A 27,007-nucleotide genomic window follows, 5' to 3' on the forward strand; every position below is an offset into this window, starting at 1 on the left:
GTAAACAAGAAAGGGAGAGAGGCTGCAAATAGCTGTGAGGGAGTAGTTTGGGTATTCTGAATTTAGTGGCAAAACTTTGAAATCTGGTTACCCAAAGTTTGATACTTAATCCTGCTATAAGCTGCTTGTAGAGTTTTCAGCTTGTGTGGGGGCAGCAGAGTTGTCATTTAGCACCCTCACTCCCAATCCTGGAGTCTTTTGGGGGTCAAAACAACCCCTACCTCCACTAAAACAGCTTTAAAATATGCCTGGGGAGACCAGGAGCATCTAACATATGGCTTGCTGTATCAGCAAATGATGCTCCTGCCCTTGGGAATCCTTCAGTACATTCTTAAACCAGTTTTAATTCCCACTCATATCACCAGAGAGATGCAAAGGAGATTTAGTAGGGACTAAGAATGTGGCTGTCAGTTTAGAAAATGGCTATAAATTTTATTAGGAGCATGACAAAGAAATTTCCACATTGGCAAGTGTAAGTTTGAAATCCTGTGTGCTGCTTTGGGTTTGTTTTGTTTTCTTCTTTGTCCACTTACAGCATTGCCTTCTAGTTCTTCTTGGGTTTCCTTGAGTTCTCACATAATAAAGCTCTGCTCCCTGGACAATGCAATTTCATTTTTTCATAATTTGTTTAGCATACAAATGACTAAACTGTCTGAGGAGTCCATATTTCCACCAACTGTAAATTTAATACACTGATTTTAGTAGTAACAGCCTGAGTTCTATCTGGCTGTTAGTTATTACCCTCAAAAGAAAGGCAAATGACATAGATGCAAAACATTTATTATAATAATTTTTTTATTATAATAAAAGTTTTGTTTCTTTTGTCCTTACCTCTGGGAATCAGAACACATTCATGAGTTAAAGTTCAATAACACTTCCCTAAACAATCTCCATTTCAGACGTACCGAAACTGAGACTCAGAGAAATTAAGTGATTTGCCTAAGAACACAAAACAAATTGGTGACAGAGAAGAGATGAAGCCCCAACTTGCAGCTCTGTGTTGAAAGCACTGCCTCCCAAGTGTTGTCACATTGTTGCAGAATATTCCTGACTTTGTTTATAACCAAGTCTCTCAAGCATCATCCAGCTGGTAAACAAGATAAATCTATATGCAGCTATGTTTCTTGTCATCATCGTGTAGAATGTCGTTCCTCCTTGATGAATCAGGTTAGCACTGCTTTGCAGCTGGGATGGCAAACCCCAGAATTCTTTGGTTTGGAATACAAGGTGACATTCCTTCACACAACAAAATGTGTGCATCCTCTAATTAAACCATAAAGTGAATATTAAAATGTGAGTAAGTCACACTAAAAATATATATTTGAAACAGTTTTTCAGAAGTCAATCATCTATATTTTTCTGTAACCAGTCAGTCACTCGGGCAATGAGTTTTGCTCTCTCTTTATTTTCTAATTTTGCAGACTGTAATCTTGTAGTAGTAGAAATACTTTCATTCTCTTCCAGTGTAGCATTATAAAAGAGCTGCAACTGAAGAAATAGGCACATAAAGTTAGATTATGTAGTCTTACTCTGAGTGAAATAGATTACTATATTTTTGACAGGCATCTCAAACAGAACTGGTTAGAAAAGACAGTCATTATGGTCTTAGAATTTAATGAGAAATAATAGTGAATGCCAGGGAAGGGTGTTATTGACTTCAGGGGCCAGGAATTCACTGTGCAATTTTTACTTTGGGGAAGATTCTGGCTTTTCAAAACTTATGTATTTGTGAACCTAACTTTTAAAAAGTGACAAGTGATCTTGACGGACCAACCTAAGATACCTCTTGGGGGGGATTTGCAGACAGTGAAAAGTCAGGTCTTTTGAAAATCAGGCCCTTCAAAGGGGAAGCAGAGATCTGCCTCTTCAGAGCACTGAGATGAGTTGGTCTTTTTTCTTGCAAAATTGCTCATAACAAGAATTGCAGGTGTTAAACTTCTGGGTGCAAGGGCATAGAAAGGACAAGTCTCTACAGTACTTGTCCAAGAGAAAACCTCCTTTGAAGACAAGGACTTTTAGGGTTCCCTGATACCAGACCACCCTTTTGTACCCAATCATCTTGTCTCTTTTTATCACCAGGTCACAAAAAACTTAGACACAGGAGTAAAGGTGGATGTCATTTACTTGGATCTTAGGAAGACCTTTGATACAGTATCTCACCCCATTCTCATACATAAATTAAGAGGCTGTGACTTAGATGTTTACACAATCCAGTGGGTGGCAAACTGGCTGGGGGGGTTGCACCCAGTGAGTGGTGGTAGATGGGTCGGTATCAACCTGGAATGCTGTGGGCAGCGGGGTCCTGCAGGGCTCACTCCTTTGACCTGTTCTTTTCAATGTCTTCATCAGTGACTTGGATGTAGGCATGAGGTGTACTCTGTCCAAGTTTGCAGATGATACTAAATTGTGGGGTGAACACATCAGAGGGTAGGAAACGATTGCAGGTAGACCTGGACAGGTTGGAAGAGTGGGCTGAACACAATAGAATACAGTTCAACAAGGACAAATACAGAGTGCTGCACCTAGGGTGTAAAAATATCCAGCACACCTACTGACTAGGAAGTGAACCTCTCAGCAGTACAGAAGCAGAAAGGGATCTCAGCATCATAGTGGACTCCAAGGTGAACATGGGTTGTCAGTGTGACAAAATCATCAGCAAAGCTAACTGCACTTTATCATGCTGTCACGGAGTCACGCAGGTGCCCCGTGACTGTGAGGGTGATTGGCAGAGCTGCCAATCACCCAGGCAGCTCAGGTGCTGGTTGCCAGGGTGACCAGCTGAGTCACGTGGCCAGAAGGGGGCAGGGCCTGGCCTTTATAAACAGCTTGGGCCGGAGCCTGCCTCACAGTTCCCTTCTGGCTGCCGCAGGAGCAGGAGCTCTGCGGCTGAGCTGAGCAGCCCGAGGCAAGTGGGGCAGCCTTACCAAACTAACCGGCTGCGATGATGCAGGGAACAAGATTGCCTTTAAGGGCAGGTAAATTCGGAGGACCGGGTGAGGCTACTGGGGAGCGAGGAGGCCTCAGCAGGGCCCCCCCCAACAGCTTGGGGGGTCCCGGAAGATCATGCCAGGGAGGCACAGGCCCCAGAGGGGGCGAGGCCCCGGAGGGGGCGAGGCGCAAGGTGCGCGGTATTGGGCCCCGGAGGGGGGCGCGGCCCCGGAGGGGGCGAGGCGCAAGGTGCGCGGTACTGGGCCCCGGAGGGGGGCGCGGCCCCGGAGGCGATAGCGCCGGCCCAATGTCGCCGAGACTAGGGCGGTGGTAAGGCCGGCCCAATGGCACCGAGAGTTGGGTGGCGGTGGTGCTATAGGCCCCGTGGGTCGCCAGGTGGCCAAGAGGCACCCGCAGTGATAGCGCCGGCCCAATGGCGCCGAGACAAGGGCGGTGGTAATGCCGGCCCAATGGCGCCGAGAGGTGGGCGGCGGTGGCGCTATAGGCTCTGTAGGGTGCCAGGTGGCCGAGAGGCACCCGAAGGGCGAGGGACAAGACAAACGTCCCCCGGAACAGCTGCGAGGCTTGGGGCGTGCTGAAGGGGAGGTTTGGAGGCACGCGTAGCCCTTAAGGCGGGGCGCAGGTAGACACCCCATTGGAGGAGCAGGAATAGGAACATCCGTACCGTCCACCAGGGAAACAGGCAGCCTCCATTCTATATATATTAGACATCAAGGTCGTGGCGGGCGAGATTCTGAGGGTGCTACATTCACCCTAACGTGACGGTGAGTGGCGCTAGGGAGTTTCACAGCCGCCCTTAGCGCCCGCTCCCTCACACATGCATTAGCAGATGCATGACAATAAATTCAAGGAAATGATACTTCCCTTCTATGCGGCCTTGGTCAGACTGCAGCTGGAGTACTGACTCCAGTTTTAGGTGTTGTATTTTAAGAAAGATGTGGATAACCTAGAAAGGGTCCAGAGAAGGGCCATTTGTATAGTTAAGGGTTTGCAGGCCAGGCCATATGAGGAGAGACTAAGGGACCTGGACCTCTTCAGTCTCCGAAAGAGAAGGCTGAGAGGTCATCTTGTGGCTGCCTACAAATTCATTAAGGGAGGGCAACAAGGAATTGGAGATGCTCTGTTCACCAGGGTGCCTTCTGGGGTAACAAGGAACAATGGTCACAAACTGACAGGGAGCAGATTTAGGCTGGACATCAGGAAGAACTTCTTCACAGTAAGGGTGGCCAGAATCTGGAATGCGCTTCCAAGGGAGGTGGTGCTTTCCCCTACCCTGGGGATCTTAAAGAGAAGGCTGGATAGGCATCTGGATGGGTCATCTGACCCCAGCACTCTTTCCTGCCCAGAGCAGGGGGTCAGACTCAATGATCTGTTAAGGTCCCTTCCGACCCTACTATCTATGTATGTATCTGTGGAGAGACAGTGGGAAAAAATAAAAGAAACCCAGCAGAAGAAGCATCAGAAGAACAAAAAGAAGGAACAGAACCAGGCGAAGAGCAGAGATTCTGGAGCAGCTGCTCTGTGACGCTGGGGCGAGCCACGGGAGAGAGGGGTGGGGCCGGAGAGAAGCAGCAGCAGTGGGAGAGGCGCAGATCCGGAGAGAGAAAAAACAAAACTGGACAGGGGAGAGAAAAAAACCCAATAAGAGGAGACCCCAAAAGGAGAAAAGGGGGACAACCAGGACTAACAAAAGGGAGAAGCTTCAACAAAAGCAGATAGAGACGTAATTTGCGAGAGGAAGAAAACAGAGACGAGAACCCTCTTCCCCTTTTGAGGATATTGGGACGGTTGTTGTTATCATTCAGAGTGTTACTCTGCTGGTCAAGCAAGCTCTGAACATAAACAAGAGAAGAGAAAGGAAAAGGCAATTGAGGGAGAAATCCTTACAAGTTCCTGGGAAGAGGGACCACACCCTGAAAGGAAACAAAGCAAAAAGAAAAGAAATAGAACCCAGGGCAACGTAGATAGGACTGACGCAAGAGCAATAGATAAGCGGACTCACCGGAGGGGCAGGGAACAACAGGCAGACCTGGACAGGTTGGACAAACAGGTAGAAAACAATAGATGTGATTTAACAAGGAGAAATGCAAAGCAGAGGGTCGGACTTGATGATCAACAGAGGTCTCTTCCGGCCCTAACATCTATGAATCTGTAAGAAGTAACTCTGTTAAGTTGAACTGAGGTCCAGGTGGGATTCTGCTTAAGTTGAAATTCACAGTTAACTGATGTAAATAAGTAAGGATAGCCTTGCTCAGTGCAAGACGATAATGGATGTAAGATAAATAAAGGACATTGTAAACCCAAACTGGATAACGTAAGGCTGTAATTTCCAATTAATGGTCAACAAGTTAGGCACCCTATAAAGTAGAGAAAAAGGGGAAGCTAAGGTGCGTCACAAAGGGGATCCTCTTCCTCAATATAGATTGAGAACTATTATGATGGTAGATAATAATTAACACCTCCCAACTTATAACATCACATATTAATCAAGATGTGGCAGGCAAGAGTCGGTAAATACTGTTATACTATCGCACGGAACAATCTGACATACGGAAGGAGAGGAGAGTGTACTGGGTTAGACACTAACCCCGTCACAGTATCTATGTATCTTCCGATACTCCACAAAGAAACCACAGTAGGGAATGACAAACTTTCCTCTGCTGTGTATCATTTTAAGACTTTTGATGGATACTTTCTATATTAGTTTTCATACCTAAGAAAGTTTCAATCATTTGCTGTTTCAATCATTCAATCATTTCAATCATTTGCTGAATAATAACTTGCTATAGCTTTAAATACCTCAAATTGTACATACATGTAAGTACGTACATTATAGACAATGCTAGCATATTAAGACAGAAAGACCCGATTTTCTATTGCTCATTGTCACGGAGGCACTGGGGTGCTCCGTGCCCGAGAAGGAGGTAAGGTGAGCTGTCAGTCACCAGGGCAGCTCAGGTGCTGATTGTCAGAGCTGCCTATCAACAGGGCAGTGCAGCTGCGGGTTGCTAGGGCAACCAGCCGGTCAGATGGCCAGAAGGGGGTAGGGCCGGGCCTTTATAAATAGCCCAGGCCGGAGCCTGACTAGCAGTTCCCTTCTGGCAGCCACAGGAGCAGCCTGAATTGGTAGTGGCAGCCTTGTGGTGCTGACTGGCTGCGATGATGCCGGGGAGGAGAGCACCGTGATGAGAGGTATGGTTGGAGGCCCTGGTGGGGGGGCGCTCAGTGTTTATGTTATGAGCAGGAGGCTCTGTGTTTATGTTGAAGCCAGGTGGCTTGCATTTCAGTTACAGTTACACCGGAGGACCAGGTGAGGCTGTAGGGGAGTGAGGAGGCCTCAGGGGGCTCCCCAGCAGCCTGGGGGTTCCCAGTGCCCAGTAGGGGCACGGTGCCAGTGGGGCACTACAGTTTGCGCTGGAGAGGCACGGTGTTTGTGCCAGAGAGAGGTGCGGTGTTTGCCCAGTGGGGCAAAGGACCCAGAGAGGGGTCAGGGGGGCCAGCCACGGCTGTGGCCACCTGAGCCCCAAGTGCGAGGAGCGCAGTATAGGCCCAGCAGGAGAGCAACCACCGCGGGGAGCGCGGCGTGGGCCCTAGAAAGGGCAAGGCCCCAGAGGGGGACAGAGAGCGCGGGCGGAGAGCATGACGCAGGCCCAGAGGTAGGGCAACAGCCGCGGAGAGCGCAGCATGGGCCCTAGAGTGGGCAAGGCTCCAGAGGGGCAGAGGGCACGTGCAGAGAGCGCGGTGCAGGCCCAGAGGCAGGGCAAGGGCCACGGAGAGCGCGACGCGGCGAGGGCCCTAGAGAGGGCAAGGCTCCAGAGGGGGCGGAGAGCGCGTGCGAGGAGCGCAGACGTGGGCCCAGAAGGGGGGCAATGGCCACGGATAGGGCGGCAGAGACCCGAGAGGGGCAAGAGGCACCAGAGGCGTGGTAGAGGCCCTGAGAAGGGCACAAAAGCCCAGAGGTGGGCGATTTAGGCCCCAGAGCGGGGCAGTGGGCGGAGAGCCAGGCCCAATGGGGCGCCGGTGACGGGGCGGTGGCGGAGAGCCAGGCCCAATGGGGCGCCGGTGACGGGGCGGCGGCGGAGAGCCAGGCCCAGGGACACCGGGCGGGTGATGAGCCCGGGGTGCTAGAGAGAGCACCAGAGGGTAAGGGACCGCACAACCTCCCATGCATACCCCTTAAAGGAGGGGTGCACACGGGTACCCCATATGGAGTAGGGGCAGGACCATTATGTACCGTTCACCAGGGAGATAAAGGCAGCCTTCCATTTAAACTCATTTAAGATCCAAGTCGTGGCAGGCGAGAATCCGAGGGTGCTGAATACAGCCTTGAGTGACGGTAGGGGGTGCTAGGAAGTTCACGGCTGCTCCTAGGCCCCACTTCCTCACACTCATAATTTAGCAAAGTTTTAAAAGTCTGGGTTGAGATTTTTCAGATATCTGTGTCTCACTGATTTTTTTTTTTTTTAAAGAAAGTTTCAGCCAAAATGGTTCAGTTGTTTTCAGGAACAAGACTAGGAAAATACAACATTTTCCCTGTGTTAAATTCCTGTGATCTTTTCTTTGGGCAGTTCTAATGTCTAATTGCTTTGGAAGAGGGATCTGAAATCTAGTGGGAGACGGTGTGGTGATTGTGTCAGGAGCGCATCTTTTATTACTATCTCTGTGAAAATCCTTTATACTTGGTCATTTGTTGTAAGTAGTACTATAGTATGCCTGATCCCCAGTTATGGATTAGGAACCTACTGCATTGAATACCTGATTTAAAAAAAAAAGACTTCTTGCCGCAGAGATTAGAATCCTAGTATATGACAAGAGATAACAGAAGGACAGAACTGTCCCTGCCCCAAAGAGCCTACTTTCCAAGAAGACCAGAGATAACAGAATGATACAGAGGAAAAGTAATAAGAGTACTGAACAGTGTGATAGTACATCAATAGACTAGCAAGAGCTACAGAGGTAAAGCTGAAGTTTCCCTGAAATGGCTAGCAGCTGTTCTTGTAAACCAGTTGAGGATAGGTCTACACTGCATAGTGCAGTGCCATGCAGAGATACTCAAGCTGTCTCTAAATGAAATTGTCAGGTTCTGAAAGTAGCATGACAACATTAGCATGGCACTCTACCTGAGAGGAAGGGGAAATTAATCTGGGCAGAATGTCAAGCTAATGCTAAAGTCCAAGATACGGGAGGTGTCTCTACTTGGCATTGGTTAGGCTTCATTTAGAGTATGCAGTTTTGGGCAGTTTGTGTGTAGTTTTGGGCTCTACAGTTTAAAAAGGATGTGAGTTAGTTACAGTGTGCAGAAGTTAGTGACAAGAATGATAAAGAGTTTGGAAGGAAAGTCATACAAGGAGAGGCTGAAGGAGTTAGGGACGAGCAGCTTGTGGAAAAGACACTTAAGAGGAGACATGATAGCAACTTCATATATCCAAAGAGCTGCCATAAAAGAGAGATCAAACATTTTTTTTCTCTTCTTGCAGATAGTAGGATGCAGACCAATGGCTTGGAGCTGCAGCAAAGCCATCTTACTTGAATACAAGATGATCCTGAATATAAGACAACCCCCCCCAATAATTAGATTCTATGTACAGAAAATGTATACATTGGTTTAATTTTCCAGGTATAGAATCTATATATTGGAGGTTTGCCTTGAATTTTTCCCCCTTCTACTGCTACAGCAGGGAAAATAAAACTGGCGGGGATCAGATGCCCCCCTTGCTCTCTACCCCCTCAACTTCTTCCCTCTCTCCCTCCCCACCCTACTATCAAACCCTGCTCTGCTTGAGCACATGAAAGGGAGGGGCAAACTTGAAAACACAGACTTTGAAATAAATATATCTTTAGTAGTTCACAGTTCACATTACTATGGGTGCCCATAGACTTAGTTCATCCAGAATTCATGCATTTTACCTTTTTTGAAACCACTGCAAGTTTTAGCACAGGTACTCCATAAATACACTTTACTTTCACATAATGCTGCTTAAGACAAGAGATTTTTTCCCATGCTAACTGGGGGAAAAACCCTCATCTTATATTTGAGTAAATACAGTAGGCTTAGACTGGATAACAGGAAAAACTTTACTGTTAGAACGAACAGTGAGGCAGTGGAATGGACTGTCTAGGAGAAGCTGTGAACTCTCCATCACTGGAGATGTTCAAGAAGAGGTTAGACAGCCAATGGTTAGAGGTGATCTAGGCCAGCATTTCCCAACCGGTGTGCTGCAGCACGCTGGTGTGCCATCAGGCATGTCCAGGTATGCTGTGGCATTTTGGGCTGGAGTCACACCCCCTGCCTGGCAGAAGCCATGCTCCCCACCTGCTGCTACTGTGGACACAGACAGACAGGGAGCATGGCTCCAGCCAGGCAGAGGGCATGGCTCCAGCCCAAAATACAATCTGACTGGCCATGTGCCATACCTCCCTATCAGCTTCTGGCTGGCCCCAGGCTACCCCCTTACTCCCCTGTCAGTATTTGGCTGGCCGCACGCCACCCCCCACCCTTCCATGTCTGGTGTGCCATGGTGCTTATTTAGATAAGTGTGCCATGGGGCAAAAAAGGTTGGGAAGTGCTGAACTAGGCAAAGTTATGCCTATGTTATACTATGGGCATTCCCCATGCTTCTGGGCTTTGCTGGTTGCCTCCACCCCCCATCTTCTGCTACAAGTGTTAGAGTTTTTAAGCCTTCCACAGAAGCATTGGGTGTTAGCTGCAACCAAGGCTGGGGATTTTGACTGGGGTGTGTCAATGCTCCTGCTGGGTCTTAAAATCCTGAGGTTTCTTAGGGTCAGAACAACCACCATATCTGGGATCAGGAAGACATTTTACCCCATGGTCAGACTGACATGGAATGTGCGGAATTTTGCCTTCCTCTATAGCGGGGGGGGCGGGGAGGGAGGAGGGCAGGGACATGGTGGTCTCATCCTGGGATCTCCTGAGTGTATATTAATAACCTTTACAGCAGCAGGACATTGGCCATCATGGTCCCCCTGCTCTAACTGTGGCAAGTTAGGGTGTTATGTCTTGTGTTCTGTCCAGTTTGACTATGTACTTTTGCTAGGAAGTTAGACATTGGATTGGTATACAATGGTTTGGATAGGAATAATCCTGCCTGAGGCAGAGGGTTGGACTAGACAACCTATGGAGGTCCCTTCTAGCCCTACTTCCCTAAGATTTGTGACTTCTCTATGACACAAGATTCATTCAGGTGTGGACTCGCTTCTAGCTAGCTCAAAAGTTGCTGCAGGACACTATTGCACTGTGTTGACCTGACCAGGTTGCGTGGAGAAGGACACAAGGTAGAAGGATGGGAAGGAAAGGAGTAAGTTGGGACACAAAATCTAGTGAGCAACTGATTAGATGGAAATAAATTAAATGGGAGTGGGGGTGTGACTGGGACTGAACTGGGCAAGTAGAATGTGTCCAGGAGGCAGGGGAAATCAGAGACTGGGACTAAGACAGGGCAGTAAAACTGGGACTACGATGGGGTAGCAAAACAGACATTAAGAACGGAACACACTTGTTGAGAGGCAACACTGAGATCACAGGAGAACTCAGGGTACCAAGGAGAACTGTGATATGTTGGGCAAAGAGATGCCAAGATGATATCAGGAAGGAAGAAGACAGATTGCAGGGGGAGCCAGGGAACCAATGTAGTGCTGGGGAGAGTCAGAAAGATACAAATAAATGATCATTCTGGATTTTATTTTTTTTAAAGCAAGGGGAAAATCTATACAAAAAGAAGCTGCACAACAATGGCTGCAGAATGCTCATCTACTTGCCAAAAATGACTCATCTAAATTCCACAAAACTTCTTTTCCATCCAAGAGTGCCTAACTAATTGTACAAGCATTTCTCTAACTTAGGGTGTGTGTGGCAGGATGACCTCTAGGGGTGCTGTGACCTCCCCTAGCGCCCCTACCTACCGTGTCAAATCCGGTTTAAATTCGCCCTCTTTATCTCGCCCGCCACGTCTTTGATGTTAATATGTTCAAGGGAGGCTGTCTTCCTACCCTCTTTGGCATGGCCTGGATGTATCCGGGCTTGGTCTAACTGCCCGGTGCACTCTGGCCTTTGGGCTGCACGTGAGTCCCAGTCACCCGTGCCCTTACGGGTCCCCGGACTCGTCTCCATGCCCGCCTGTCTCACCTCGCAGCTCTTGCTCGCACCGGGGCCTGTCTCCCGCAGCTCTCGCCTGCACCGGGGCCTTGCCTCTGTACCGTCGCCCTGCACCAGGCCTCGCAGCTCCCGCTGTCCACGCCGGGGTCTGTCGCGCCCCGCGGGCCTTGCAGCCCTCACCGGGGTCTGTCGCGCCCCGCGGGCTTGCCTCTATATTATCACCCGTGCCGAGGCCCGTCTCTTATGCCGTTGCCCCCAACCGGGGCCTGTGCCTCGCACTCCCCCGTGCTCTCGCTCTTGCCCCCCCAACCGGGGCCTTGCTCGCGCTCCCTGCCCGCACTGGGGCCTTGCTTGTGCTTCCCGCAAATCGGGGCTCAGGTGGCCTTGGCCTTACCCGGCCCCCGAATGCCCTTCTTGGGTCTTACACCCACTGGGCTCCTCACAACGGGGCTCAGGCAGCCTCAGCCTTACCTGGCCCCAGACCCACCTTCTCGGGTCTTATGCCCCACTGGGGCTTCTTACATGCGCCCACACTGAGCTCTTCCTGATGCTGCCCACACTGGGGCTGGGGTCGGGACACCCCAAAACACAGCGCCACTCTCCGACGCTCTTGCGTGCACCCACACTGAGCTCTTCCCGATGCTGCCCACACTGGGGCCGGGGTCAGGACACCCCCAAACGCAGTGCCACACTCCGATGCTAGGAACCCCCCCACACTACTGGGGAGCTCCTATGAGGCCTCCTCCAATCCCTACAGCCTCACCTGGTCCTCCAGTCTTATACAACAACCACAAAACAAAAACCTCACACTCCTGTGTTATAACATAAATTCCAAGCCGACTGGCTATCCATAGCTCCATTCATATCCCTACTAGGGTTTTCCTCCACCCAGCATCATTGGGCAGACACTGCTCAGACCATCAGGCTTCTCTGTTGTGTTCTGCTCTGCTTGCTCCAACAGAGCTCCAGTTTCTTCTACTGCCAGAGGGGAACTGACCCTGGCCTCAGCCTCGCTGTTTATATAGGCCAGGCCCTGCCCCCTTCTGGTCAGCTGACCAGACTGGTTGCCTTGGCAACCCACACCTGTGCTGCCCTGGTGAGTGGCAGCTGAGCCCATATTCCTGTTATCAGTAGCAGGCACCTTAGTGCCCTGCTACAGTGTGCAATTTAGGATGCATGTTTGTTAGTGGATTTCTTGTATATGCAAAAATAGCTTTTTAAAAGTATTAGTTCCCACATGCTTATGCAATACATTTCACGATAATTCTTAAACACGTGTATTTACAAATATACATAATTACCTCTTGGATCTGTAAGTCTGTATTGACCAGTCTTTTCATACCATTTAAAACAGCATGTAACGGTGCATTTCCAAACCTATAAAACAATGTAAAGATTAATGAAGAAGCAAGGGAACTAGATAATATTTGGATAAATGTTACATTCACCTTTACAAACATTCCTCTCAAGCTTAGTTATTTTTGATGTTGAACTGTTGCCTAAATTAATTTTAAAATCTGAGAGTATTTCTTGCTAAAAAGTGGGAGGAGAACTCAGTACATTTTAAACAAGTATGCAGGATGAAAGGAACTTAAATGTAAATCATACTCTTTTATAAAAAGTTAGATTTCTCTTCCTTGGTAAGAACACAACATTCTTTTAAATTATCTAAGAACTGCAAACATTATCAGATTACAAAAATTAAAAATTAAGCTGGCTGGTAAAGGATAACATAATACATTAATCTATTACTAATCATATGCCAGTATCAGGTGCACAAGTTTGAAAAAGAAAGAGGAGCATCAAAGTAGTGAATCGGAGTCACTGGGAGCATCTACACGTGACATTACGTCACCACAGCAATGCCCTACAGCAACGTAACCTCTGCAGGCAAAAACAGTGATGCCACAACTACATTGCCATAGTGATACACTCCCTTGTTATAGTGCATTGCTATGGCAACACAGTGCCTAAAAATAACTATTTACAGCGCACACGATGCAGTACGGACTGTTACTGTGCAGTTTTTTAGTACTTCCAAAAGGAAGCACCATGAATAGCACGTCCCCTGGTGGCTTGGGGTGGGCATGGCTGCACTGGCAGGGGTGGCAATGGGAGCGCAGCAGCAGTAAGCACAGAGCTTCTGCAGACACCACCAGCACTGTCACTGGGGGGGGGGGGGGGGGGAAGGATGTGTTGTGGGAGGGGAGTGACGATATTGGCAGTGATGACAGTGGCCAGGGGTGATTGTGGACTGCCCACAGATGCTGCTGCCGGTGGTGTTGGCAGTGGGGTGGCAAGTGGTGACCACCTGCAGACACTGTCAACGGCAGCTTTTTGCAGGGGGTACACTGCCATGCTCAGTGGGTGCACATACCCTCTATGCAGCACTGGTCAGGCCACAGTTGGAGTACTGTGTCCAGTTCCGGGCACTGCACTTCAAGAGGGATGTGGCTAACCTTAAGTGGTCCTGCCAGAGAAGGACCACTCACATGGTCAGGGAGCTATAGGCCAGGCCCTACTAAGATAGACTAAGGGGCCTAAATCTATTCAGCCTCCACAAGAGAAGACTGAGAGGGGAGCTGGTGGCTGTCTATAAACTCACTGTGGGGAGGCAGTGGAAAATAGGTGAGGCTCTGTTCCCTCAGAAACCACCTCAGAAAGCAAGGAATAATGGCCACAAATTGATTGAGAGTAGGTTCAAGCTTGATACCAGGAGACATTATTTTATGGTTAGGGCTGCCAGGCTCTAGAATGGGCTCCCAAGGGAGGTGGTGCTCTCCCCTACCTTGGGGGTCTTCAAGAGGAGGTTGGATAGATATCTGGCTGGGGTATTATGATTCTAGCACTTGTTTCTGCCCAGGGCAGGGGTTCGGACTTGATGATCTGTTCAAGTCCCCTCCAACCCTAGAAACTATGAAACTATGCACCTGTGTGCACCCCCTATGCATCGCCCCTGGGAAATACTAAATGATGGTGCAGTAACAATGGTGCCATAATGGCATGTTATATTATAAAATTTGAGTCATGGTGTTCAGCTCTGGAATAAACAGGCTCAACACTATTGTAATCGTATAGAATTTATATCCATTTTACCAGCCCCAAATTTGACCTGATAAGTTTAAAAAGTAATCTCAAGTATTTGCATTGTATTTTTATTAGTGCAGTAGCTGCAAGGAGACTGTACATAACTAATAAATATAAAATGGAATTTAATTTTAAAATAATAAAAAGGCCAAATTCAGAGCAGGTTTCACAGTAGTATAACCATGGCCATGTTCCACAGCAATAGAAGACTTCTACAATGTGATAGGTTGTAGATGCTATGACTGTCTTTAAATTGAGGTATCTACAGGGTCTAAATTATTCCCCCGCTTCCTTGTCCCCCTCCCCCAAGTGGCTACATTAAGGGCATGCCACTAGCTGTGGTCTCCGAGACCTTTCCACCAGCCAAGCATGGGAGGAAAGAATCACAAGGCATGTCCACACAAGTGTGCATGTGCCTGTTGCAGCATCTCAAAAACTGAGATACCGCAAGAGACATGTTGAAAACAAAACCATGTTCCCCGCACTGCATATTTGCAGTGTGGGCTCAAAATTTAATACGTGGATTTCCAGCTATCAAATAAAAGCACCCAGGAGAAAAGCAATGCAGGGCACGGTTCCCCACTGAGGGGAACCTAAGGCAAGCTGGGGCTTGGACCTCCAGAGACACTCTGGCATCCAGCCAGTGTCTCTATGGTGCCCCCTGCTGCCCTAGCATGCCATATTCATATGCTGGGCAAGCAGGAGCGATGCAAGGCTGTAACCCGGGTTCTGTCAATGTGTGGGGGTTGTATAGAGGTGGGGGTTGGTTGGAGGCTGTGAGTCCCCCGCAGGGCCCACAGCCCCTCTCCCCCCACAGCAACAGTGGCCATGGGGCACTCAGGGCCCACTGCAGCCAGGGCCCCTCTACAGTGTGGCACAGCCCTAGCCACCTTAGACCCAGCACCACCTGTGCCACTTGATGTGGGTCTGGCCAGGTGCAGCATGGCATGGGGCAACACACCTTCAGGCAGCCCCAGGCTGCTCAGGCTGTCACCTGCAGTCCAGTGCTGCTTGCAGGGACCACGTGTTGTGCTGGGCTGGGTCCTGCCTCTGTGGAAAAGGACCAGTCTGATGGCATGCAGGGCCTGTGCAAACAGGACTCAGCCCGGTACAACATGTGGTCCCTGTGAATAGCGCTGGACCCCGGGTAACAGCCTGAGCAGCCCGGGGCTGCCTGAAGGCACACGGCTCTGTGCTGCGCTGGACCAGACATGCAACAAGTGGCACAGGTGGCACTGAGGTGGTTGGGGCTACACCGCTGCTGATGGGGGGGAGGGCTGTAGCACTTAGTGGGGGGCAATATATGAGCGAAGGAGGTAGTCGCCGCTCTGATTTTTCTATGACAAGACCCCCAAAAAAGTAAATGCCAAAGCATATAGAAATTTAGAATTTCTTTTATTATGATTTTAGAGGCACTGGTAGGCTTCCAAATTGCTTTAAACTTGTAAATATATCAATAAAACATTGCCTAAATGATCCCTTTCTATATAGTGGTGTTTCATTTTAACAGCAGAAGAACACTATTTGCGGTAGTATAATGAAGAGAATTTGGGTTTCTTATCAAATAATTTGCATTTTTTAAACAGGGAACACCAGGATATTTGCGGTGAGACAAGTGGCGAGACTTGGGCAGAAGAGCCTGTCCAAGGCCAGCACTGGGCACCCAGATGGAGGGCAGATGAGGTGGCTGACCTCTTGGCCATCTGGAGCCAAGAAGACCCACTTTGACAGTTCAAAGTGAACCACCACAAGGAGCACATCTTCTGGGTGACAGCTGCCCAGATGGCAGAGTGGAGGCACCCCATCCAGGTCTAGCAGCCATGCGGCTGCATGTCCAAGGGGGTGGATGCTATCACAGGTGGCAGCAGGTATAGGTGACATAGGGAGCCACAGGGGCAGGCACATGCGCCCCCTGAAATTGGCCCTCACCAGCTGGGGAGTAGGGAGTGCCAGCTCTTTCTCTGATGCCTGCTTGCTCTTAAGGCTTCATTTATCCACTCTCCAGATTTCCAAAGCAGCTCCTGCTCCAGCACCTTTTCTTTATATCTGCTCCTAACACCCCACCCTCACATGACCAGCTATTCTCCTAGCACCAATGGCTTGGCCACACCCTCTTCTCTTCATATAGATGGATAAGAGCCTCATGATATATGCCTTCAGTTTAAATCCTTGCGCCGCCAGGTATACCTGAAAATCTTTGGGTACACCAACCATCATGCTAATAAGCAATACATAATAGTAACTGGTAATATTTTATATTTATACATTGTTTTTCACCACCACATTGCACAATGCACTTCATAAAGTTATGTAATAAAGAACCAGATAATTGGTAAATACAGGTACCTGCAGAGTTGAAGCCTGCAGTTAGACTCTACAGCAGTGGTTTTCAACCTGTGGTCCACAGACCCCTGGGGGTCCACAGACTGTTTAAGGGGCCCACGAAAGATGACTATAATCAAAAGTACATGAATACCCACATTTACAACTCAAAGAAGTCTAAGCCTCCCTTTCAAATGTTTGCAAATGAAATAGGTTGAAACCCACTGCTCTACTGCAAAAACTTAAAAGGCTGAAATGGAAGCCAGAGAAAAAGCTGAAGAATAAAGGTCAATGCTACCAGCTGGAGTTTCCATACCTTTCTTGTAAAAGTGGCCAATTTTCTGTCATGAATTTCCATATTATACGTAGCCCAGTATCAGTAGCTGCCAAGTTGTAAATGAGAAATATCGTATTATTAGAAGAAAATAATGATCCGTTGATGCCAGACTGCATGTATCTGTTGAAAAATGTTAAAAAGTGTAACTATCTTTAAAAAAATTAAAATAGCATTTGCAGCCAAAACAGTACTTTTAAATAAGTTATCAATCTTCCATGTTTTCACCGAGTTTCCAGTTATCAGCATGCAAACATAGCAGTGCATAGAGTGTGGATATACTTACTGCATCTTTGCAGTAGTGAAAGGGCCAAATTATTTCTTTCACAGAGGAAAACCCAAGGAAAGGTATGGTGCCCCAATCACTCTCCCCTAGCATACCCGTTCTGTCTCCTCATATGCCCCTATTATGTCAAAAGTGACAGCTGGCACAGGAAGCTGTTATGCTGCTTTCACATGCTCTATAGCAATGGAATTTATTCTAATACAACAGGGATGCCTCGTAGTGGCAAACTGCCAAAAATGGCCTAACAGGAGTAACAGTACATGACAGATCAGAAAATCCAGTTTCAATGGCTTTTTATACATATGCTGAGCATGTTACATTTAAAGTTACTGGGCACATTGACACATGTGTTCACTTTAGCCCAAATTTACTCTGGTGCAAGCTACTTCAGAGTAAGCATTTTTGAGCAGGCATTTACACATGCAGAGACTAGGTAAAAAATATGCACCAAGTTCCCTGCAGCCCTGCAATGGGCCTTTGTTCCCTTTGGGTTGGGAGCTCCAGGCTCCCCCTGGGTGCTAGTCTAGAGGCTGACAGGCAGCACCAGGCCAGGGGACAGTTGTCTCCTGGCCCTAGGGGCCTACCTGCTGCTGGGGCAGGGACAATGTCCCCCTGCTCTACCAGCAGGGAGCTCCTGGCCCTGGCTCCCTGATCAGGGTCACAGGGTTTGGAAGGAGCTGCAGGGGAGGAGCAGGTCCCAGGCCCTTGCCCTGATCTGCTGGTGGGGCAGCTAATAGCTAGGTGGGACTGGCTGGGGACTGTCCCAGTCAGAAGCAGGTCCCAGACAACTCCAAGCAGGGTGGAGAACTGTTCCCATGCAGGGAGCTCCCAGTTCCTGCTCCACAACTGCAACTCCAATCACCAAGTGGGGGCTGGGCAGCTTGTTTCCAGCCCCTGCTCTGCAGTTGGGGAGTGGGGGCTGAAAGCTCCCTTGTGCCAGGGCAAGGGGATATTGTCCTGCCAGCAGAGAGCTCCCACCACTGGCTCCACGACCACAGGGCTGCTGCTGGGAGATAGTTATCTCCCAGTCTGAGCTCCACCGTTACAGGGCTTGGACTGGGAGACCCTCATCTCCCAGCCTGAGCCCCTCGACCGTGGACCTCAGGCTGGGACATAAGGGTCTCCCAGGCCCCTGGTTGTGACCTTGAAGCAGGAAATTTGGAGCTCCCTGCTGACAGGGCAGGGGGACATAGTCCTTGCCCAGGCTCCTATGGTGGAGCCCACCCAGGCAGCAGACAGCTCCTGGTGGCAGGGGATTATGTCCTGCCCCCTGATAGATGGCTGACCAGAAGCAGATTTTGATCCAGATCAGAAGTCTATAGGAGTTCTACAACGTCATTATTAATCCCAAGTAAATTTGTTACTTGCATTTGCAGATGGCAAGTTTACTCAGGAGTAGGGAGATTTACTGTGAAGTAAGCATGTGCACGTGTAGATGCACATGTTTACTTCACAGTAAACTGTGCTAATGCAAAGTTAAGCATCTCATGTAGATGCACCCACTGAGAGTTATTAACTGCCATTTTAAGAGTAAGACTGCACTTTAAGTGATGAATAATTTACTGAATTACTGTATTTACTTAAATATAAGATGACCCTGAATGTAAGACAAACTCCAATAATTAGATTCTACATATGGAACAATTATAAATTTGTTATAATTTTCCTGGTATGGAATCTAATTATTGGAAGTTTGCCTTAAATGTGTCCCCTCTCACTGCTACAACAGGGAAAATTAAATCTGGGGAATCAGGTAGTCCCCTGCTCTTTACCCCACAACTTCCTCTGCCTGCAGGCCCTTCCCTCCCTCCCTCTCCTTTCCTGGCAGAACTTGCTCTCCCTAAGCACATGGAAGTGAGAAGCAACTTTGAAAACACTAATGTTGAAATAAACATACGTGTGTATGTAGTACCCATAGACTTAGTTCATCCAGAATTGATGCATTTAACCTTTTTCTCAAACTGCTACAAGCTTTAGCACAGGCACTTAATACATTTTTAAGTAGCATTTTTGTAACTATAATATTAGTGCAAAGGCAAATGCTCAAGACTTACTGTGCAATTCATTGGGCTGGACCCCAGCAAAGTCAACCGCATTTCAAGTCATGATGACCCCAGAGCTCAGCACTGCTCAGTACCCCACTACTCTGGATCTCCCCCCCATGAAGGATCCATGTGCTAATTAGCACCCACCCACCCACACACACACACACTCATGACTGGAACTAAGTGTTCTTGTTATGAGTCCTGGGATCCTTCAAAAACGTATGTACAGATGACATGCAGGGCAACCTGGTCCAGCTCCACCTCATGGAGAGCAAGGCCACACTAATCATATGCAACAGACAGAGAGGGGGCGACAGAGGGATTCTGTGTAAACTATTTGGGGCCCATTTGGTGATAGCTGCCAGACATTTGAAGCTGGTAAAGAACCATGAATCACTGGAAATGGGAAAGAAAGGCACAGCTCAGCTGTAGGAGTAAAGAGGAAGTCAAACTGTATTCAGTGTAGTGGCTTACCATGACTTGAAAAAAGTTGACACTGAGGGGGACTGAGCACAATGGGACCTACCATCTATCATATTCAGATGGGCTATGCTAACCTATTTGCCCTATATGGGCCCTGTGTTTTATAATCATGCTCAGGGTTGGCTGTATTTAATCAATTTCACAGTTAGTTCCATTGCTGAGCATATGCTGCTTTTCACAACAGTTTAATGATAAACAATGTATTTAATGAGGTTTCCTTGTATGTGACTGTAAGATGAGCATGCTAATTTTTTCCCCATGCTGATCGTAAACTTGCCTTGTATTCGAGTGAATACAGTAATGTCTATTTTTGCCCTAAACATGGGAAATCATTCTATGCTTTTATACACAATAAAATACAATTTGATCAAGGTCACCTGTGAAGTAACCATGATTCTCTGGTACAACCCATTGCATAGAGCAGTATGTCCTTATCATGTGTTGTGGAATTATCATGATGGTACATTTCCCATGCAAATTCCCATTCTTTATCACTTCCCATTGCAATACCATAACAAAAGATTGTTCTTCTAACAAAAGCAGGAATCCTGTAAAATAGAATATGACAGATGCCACTGTATTCCTACAAAATTAAAGCAAGTGTTTAATGAACGGCAGAAAAATATTTACATTCAATTACAATTAGAACATTCATAAAAGTGAAACAGAACATAAATATTAAAACAGATAGATGTGATTACTTCAATGTTTTGATATGATCTGAAAATCAACATGAATAAGATTTTTAAAAATAAGGATGAACTGAAAAACTTTTTAATATAAATCACAATAGTCTGTCTTGGCCAACATAAATATTGACCATTATCATTGTGTCTTACAACAACACAATGATGCCATAACATGCAGCAATTGCATTTGTGTGAAAATGCTACACCCAGAAGGCTTTTTGGAAGTGTCTCTATGGCACTCAGGTGATAAGAAAGGACTAACCATTTGCAGAAAAGCCAGATGCTTCAAGAGTGCAAGCTAAAGAGAGAATGGATGCTTTTTCATGCACCAGACTCCCTCCTGCTACTTCAGAGGATAAGTCCTAAAAGTGATAATGAATTCTTTAAAATTCTATTATGTCTATGAATTTTGTGTCTATAGCACTACTCATTTGGACAGTTCATGGCTCCGAAGAGCTGCAACACTACACAGAGTTCCAGCAGCACAGTGCTACCAGGAATATACTAATTTAGCTATATAAATATTGTTCTTCTGAATGAAAGAGAGCCAAACCTGGTAAATATGTGTAGGTGTGGGAACAGAGGGGCAATAGTTCATAATATATTCTTTCCACATATTGTATAAAAAAAAAATCACTACAAATTCTTCCATGAAACAGACAGCAGCCTGCCTGAAAGGGGTCAGGAAGATGGTTGCTCTCCATGGCAGTGTTCTTTTTCAAATATGTGAGGATTTCACAATAGAAGGTAAAGATCATGCTGTCAGCTTTTGGTAGAATAATTCCATTGTGAACATCAATCTGATGAGGAAGTACAAGAAGCAATCGAGTAACATAGAGGCACTGGACTAGCACAAAAAAAAAGGATTTTTTTCTGCAGATTGTGAGTTTTTTACCCCCCACCCCCATGTACCAACACAGATCAACAAATATTTCCTAGTTTTTAAGAAGTCCATCTTTAGACTCATACTTTAGAAAACTGCATCATGGGAGGTAAGCATTTTAGAGATTATGGAAAATGGAAAAGCGTTGATTTTGAAAACAGTCTTGCAACCATAACTGTAGCATTTGCTGCTGTTACTCTTCAATAATATGAATAATCTGTTCAGGACATTAAACCGTGTTTAATATTTGTAATGCTTTTCAGTTTTCCTTTAAAAGTAAGTTTTATTAAAAAACTACTTTAAAAATGTTATGAAATGCAAGTTTAGCTAACATAAATTATTGCATGGACATAGATATAAATACCCCAAAACATTTTTGTCCACTTTTAATAACTATAGTAAATAAAAAACTAATATAAAAGATGAATAACTAAACACAGTGCCAGTGCCAATACTCACCAGTGCCAATACTATCACAATTGCATAGAGAAACAACAAGAGGAAAGGGAGAGAGAGAAAAGTAAGAATTTCAATACATTAGAAAGACTTTTCAGCAATGGAATACTCTAAAACAGTGCTCTTGCCAACTATAAGCTATTCTTATATACATGGCAGTCCAGCATACACTTTTGATTTCAGCTTTTGAAATTCATTTAGTGTATTTCTTAATATATTCTGGTAGTAGGTTTTTAAAATATATTACACAGTCTTAAAACAATATTTTAATTAATCTAATGAAAATAAACAGTGTATCTATACAGCATACCAATGTTAGCCATATGTAAGAAAGTCACAATATATGACTTGTACAATGTAACAAAGTGGTTACATGGAAATCTTGATTTTTGAATTCCTGTTGTCTGCTCAGTTAGATTCTGAGCTTTATGTTGCATTGGGAATAGATGTCAGAGGTGAAGAGTACTTTAAGTTACCTATTAAAATCCTGCCTAAGACCTGACTCATGCAAATGGGTGCTCGTAAACCTGCAGAAAAATCCACTTATATCAAAATGGTTAAAAATAACTGCCTAGCAAATCAGACCCTCAGGACCAAGTCTGATAAAAGGAGTTCAAAATGTGAAAGCCAGAACTCCTAATGAGGTGTCTAGTCTTCATATACAATACATGGGGAGACTTTCTGTCAAAATAGGGTCTAAAACATCAAGCCTGCTAAGCAGAGTAAATATACCAAGCGAGCAATTACCTAGAGCTGGTCAACTGAAAACACTGGCTGATGCCTTTGTTTAGAGAGAGAAAGTTGATCAGCAGATAGCAGTAGCCTCAGGGAAGTTGTCAGTGTGCATGCATACCCACAAAGAACCTGAGGACTTAGGTTTCTCCTGTTAGGTCCATCAATTGGCAGAATGCATAAGTATATCTACACAAACCTTCTGCCAGGTGGCAGCAGAGGCCTTCTTTTACTTGGTGAAATAGCATTATCCTGCTGACATAAAGAAAGCATTCTATGGCTGGAGAAACTTTGAGTTTAAGCCAGAACTGTGTCCTGAATTCTGACCCCTGGACACCTCATTCAGGGCTGAAAGGAAGGCCTCCCTCCTCTCAGGACCTAGGGCCTAGCTCTTGGCACTTTCTTTTCAAGAATAAAATATGCACACTGTTTTCTAATATGGATAGGGGAAGACCCTGTTTTTATAACAGAGCCCTGGTTAAAGCCCTCCTATAGCTGAGGAGGGCTGTCCAACTTCTAAGTGGTTGGGGGCTGTGAAGGAGGGGAGTAGTGGCCAGCCAGAAGTCCCCAGACTGCAGAAGTAGCCCCTCAAGGGCTGTCAGTTGGAGAGCCCTTGCCTAAGGGGGATACAAACCTACACCTCCTACATAAGTGCCCTCATCGTCAAATTATAAACTATTTTAGGATGAAGGCACTTTCCGCTCTTTTTAAAGCTGCTCCACTCTGCAAAAAAGAAAGCATGATTCACTGGGCCAGAAATAACACAAGTGGGAGCACAGCTGTGTTAGTGGTAAGGGCACTTGCCTAGAAGGGCTAGTCCTGGATTCCAGCCTCTGTTTGTAGAACTGCAATGCACTCTATTCAATGACTGTTTCAAATAAATACTCTCAAGACAGAAGAACATTCTCTCACAGCTCCTTGCACAAGTGTCCCAGCAACTGAATTACTGTTTAAAGGGGTAGAGGTTATGAGCAGCACAACACCAGTGTTTTAAAGCAAAGCAATGGCCATCACTGCATTTTGCAAGGAGCCTGAATCCATCGCTGCACATTAGGTGTACTCTGACAATACACACCAAGGGATATGGCAGAATGCCTGTTTTCTGGATTCTAATTGAGCTCAGGCAGGAAATAGGCAATTTTGTTAAAACGGAGATGCTTCTATACATGGGCAGAAGCCGTCCTTGTAGGTGCCTTGGGAACTGTAGTCATGCACACTATGGTGTCTATGAATTTTGTGAGCCTAGACAGCTGAGTGAGGGTTTTCACAATCGCTACTTCGGACACAGCTACCTAAATTCCAAATAAGACCCATATTAGGCACAGAATGGGCCAGATCCCAAATAGGATTTAAGTCAGTAAATCCTGATACCTGTTACCAACTGATAGTTCAGCAGTACTTGCAGAATGAGTTGGTGGTCTCAGATGGAGCAGGTGCCCGTATAAAAAAAATAAAGCACTGATTACATAAACTAAAGATTGAACAGATGCTCACAGATTAAAGCTGAGGCAAACTGATAGGGCTGTGTGAACTGCTTGTGCTGTCACTGCCTGCACTTTCCCAAGTAAGCAGAATCAATCTTCATAGCAGTCAGTCTTTCTGCATCCTTTAGCACGTGATATTTACTTGAAGTAATATGCAGTGTTTTTTTTGAAGTTATATTTTTTACAATTTAGTTCATCCCATGTTGTGGAGATAAAAAGAGGAGTATGCAAGGTGCTTCCCATACACAGCACACCCCATGAAATGGCCTTTTAAATGTATATCTGGCTTACAAATACATATCTATAATACTATAGTATCTTACTGATTCTTGGGGTTCTCCATCCACTTGGCATAGAGTTCCGAACATAGATCTAAACAGTCTTGCAGACCCAACCAACATGCTTTTCTAAGAAGTTGTTCCAAGTAAGCTCTGGAAGGGAAGCCAGAATAATAAGAAAAAGGTACTTATTACTAGGCCTGTGCAAAATGGCTAGTATTCGCTTCGGATTTGGATTCAGCCAATTCGAGAGACAGTGATTCAATTCAGTGATTCTAATCACTGTCCCAAATCGATTCAGCCAAATCTGATTTGGAGATTTGGCCACTGCCAAATCGGCCAAATCTCTGAATCAAGCAGGCTGCGTCCCCCGCCCACTGTCCCAGTCCCGTCAATGGCTGCCCCTAGCCACCCAGCTCTTTAAAAAAAAACAACCCCTCACTCACTGGCTGCTGCCAAGTGGGGGGGGCAATCCCCATTGCACCCCACTTCCCTGCACTGCATAGCCCCCAGAAGCCCTGACAGCAGCTGCAGCATCCGGTGAGTGCAGGGCTTTTCTTTTTTCTTTTTTAAAGAACTGGGTGCTGGTGCCAGGCGAGGCAGCTACGGATGGGGCTGGGAGAGTAGAAGGGGTATGGGGCACATGATAGAGCCCCCATGCAGCATGGGGCAGTGAGAGGCAGCAGGGTTTGCCCCCCCACACCTGGCAGCAGCCAGTGAGTGCGGAGTTTGTCTTTTTTTTTTAAGAACCATGAGACGGGGCTGGGTAGGGCAACCATTGACATTGCTGGGAGACATTGACATTGCTAGGCGTGTCAGGGTGCTCTCAGGGGACTGGGAGAGCAGGCAGGGGATGGTGCCTGGTGGGGGTCCCCCCATTGTCTCCTCCCTCCTCCTCCAGCCCTGCCCCCCGCCCTCCACCCCCTACGTACCGGTACAGAGTTCAGGTCCAGCTCCCTGCAGAGGTGAGCGGGGACTGCCCGAATCTCCAAAGCTCTCCAAATCTTTTCCGAATCGATTCGGAGAGCTTCAAATAGATTTGGACCTCCTGATTTGATTTGGATTCAGAGATTCAGTCGCCGAATCTTCTCCAAATCGAATCAGCACCAAAGCTTTGCACAGCCCTTCTTATTACATATTTAGCATTACTCTTCAAACTTGAACTAAAACAATTCTAGCAACTGATACCATTTCTTAGGAAAGCTTCTCCTCAAAACACCGGATTTAGTAATAAAACCAAAACCAAGCAACTACAAAGTTCCAGACACAGGGATATTTGTGGGAAGTAGGAAGGTAAAAAATGTATTGCAACCCATGCCCTAGGCTTGTCTGTTTTCATCCTGAGCTCACCATTCAGTCACCATAGTAAGCATGCATCAGTTGAGAAGGCAGAATTGAAAGACCATGCAAAATTCATTCATTGCCCTCTAATCTTTACATCTGGTGTCTTTAAATTAACTTGAGGGTCACTGGTAGAGACTGTGTTTTTCACTGCCACGCTACTCTGACACAATCATTTGATGGATAAATCAGGCATCTTGCTCTTCAGTACCACTAAGCCAATATCTTTTACAAGTACTATATTTGCTTTAAAAAGAGAAAGAACAAACTAATAATGCAGGCAATCCCTCCTGCTGCTCCTCTTTCATTTAAAATTCATATGTAAATTAGGAATATAATGTTTCTGTTACACTCAAATTAATAAAAATAATATTTCTGCTACTGTGAGTAATTTAAAGATTGCATTACAGTATAACAGAAATAGATTATAGTCTATATCTTTTGAAATTACCATATTTCGAAAAATTAAATACTCACTCAGCAAAGTAGTTATCTGCCAAAACATCAGCATTTTGACGAATAATACCTGCATAATAATGGTATACTGGCAACATTTTCTTTATCAGGTATTTCTTAAAAAAAGATAAAGATAAATTCATTTATATGCACAATACTTTGCTATATTTCTCTCTTATTTATTCAGATTGGTTTTTAAATTATGTTATTATAGACCTCTGAGTGAATTACAACATTTAAATAATAAAACACAAACTGAAGTCAAAGTCCAAGTGATAAAATTCTCCCAGAGTCACTCAAATTGGAAAACCTTCAGATCAGGCCACTCATCCCTGGGAGTGATAAACTGGCACTTAACAGGGAGATATACTAGCTCATAGTCTCAAAGAGCAATAAAACAGGCAAATTCAAGAGATGAGGACTAGCAAAAATAGCATGGTCTCTCCACCTTTTTCTCCCACAGATTTATCTTTACACATGTTAATACCATTGGCCATGGCCACACGAACGTGGACCTTTGGTTCCCTAGGGACAACTAACAGCAGGATACCTTGTGCTGCCGCTAGTTGTCCCCAAGGAACACCTGTGCCATGCACCTTTTGATGTGTGGCAGGTTACACCAGGTGGGATAGGGGAGGCTGGGGCCAGCACTGGGCTGGTCCCAGCAGCCTTACCTGGGGTCCTGGGGGCCTTCTGAGACTGCAGCAGTGGCAATCCTGCAGTTTGGAGCCTGTCTGGAAGCCAGAGCATGGCTCAGGGTGGCCAGGCTCCACTTTTGAGCAGCATGCACTGCCCCTGTGTGCACCACTCAAATTTTTTTGACCCCCGGTCAGTGTGCAGGATGAGTGGTCATTCCTTAAGGAAACTACTCAGGGCCCAAGGGGAGTCCATCCCAACAAGAAGCAAGGGGGGCAAGAGTGCCCAAAAGCCCCCCTGGCTCACCAAGGGTGTTCGGGAATGCCTGCTTACCAAAAAGGCGGTGTACACCCAGTGGAAGGGGGGTGCTATCTCCAAAGAGGAGTATACCTCCTCTGCTCAGGCCTGTAGGGGGGCTGTCAGGAAAGCTAAG

At 46.5% G+C, this 27,007-nt stretch overlaps 1 protein-coding gene across 1 annotated transcript in view; it reads right to left on the bottom strand.

Moving 5' to 3' along the window:
• Positions 1-411: 411 nt before the first annotated feature.
• Positions 412-27,007, bottom strand: part of LVRN (laeverin) — a 77,913-nt gene continuing 51,317 nt past the window's right edge. Inside the window, exons 15-20 of the mRNA XM_019555321.1 lie at positions 25,960-26,054; positions 24,187-24,294; positions 19,997-20,167; positions 16,788-16,928; positions 12,364-12,439; positions 412-1,488 (exon numbers count right to left, since the gene is read on the bottom strand). Of these exons, the coding sequence (XP_019410866.1) occupies positions 1,342-1,488; positions 12,364-12,439; positions 16,788-16,928; positions 19,997-20,167; positions 24,187-24,294; positions 25,960-26,054 (738 nt within the window). The 3' untranslated portion in view covers positions 412-1,341. The remainder of the gene's footprint in view (positions 1,489-12,363; positions 12,440-16,787; positions 16,929-19,996; positions 20,168-24,186; positions 24,295-25,959; positions 26,055-27,007) is intronic.

This window comes from Crocodylus porosus, unplaced genomic scaffold (genome assembly GCF_001723895.1).
Source record: "Crocodylus porosus isolate Cpor-Errol unplaced genomic scaffold, CroPor_comp1, whole genome shotgun sequence".
Classification (NCBI taxonomy): domain Eukaryota; kingdom Metazoa; phylum Chordata; order Crocodylia; family Crocodylidae; genus Crocodylus; species Crocodylus porosus.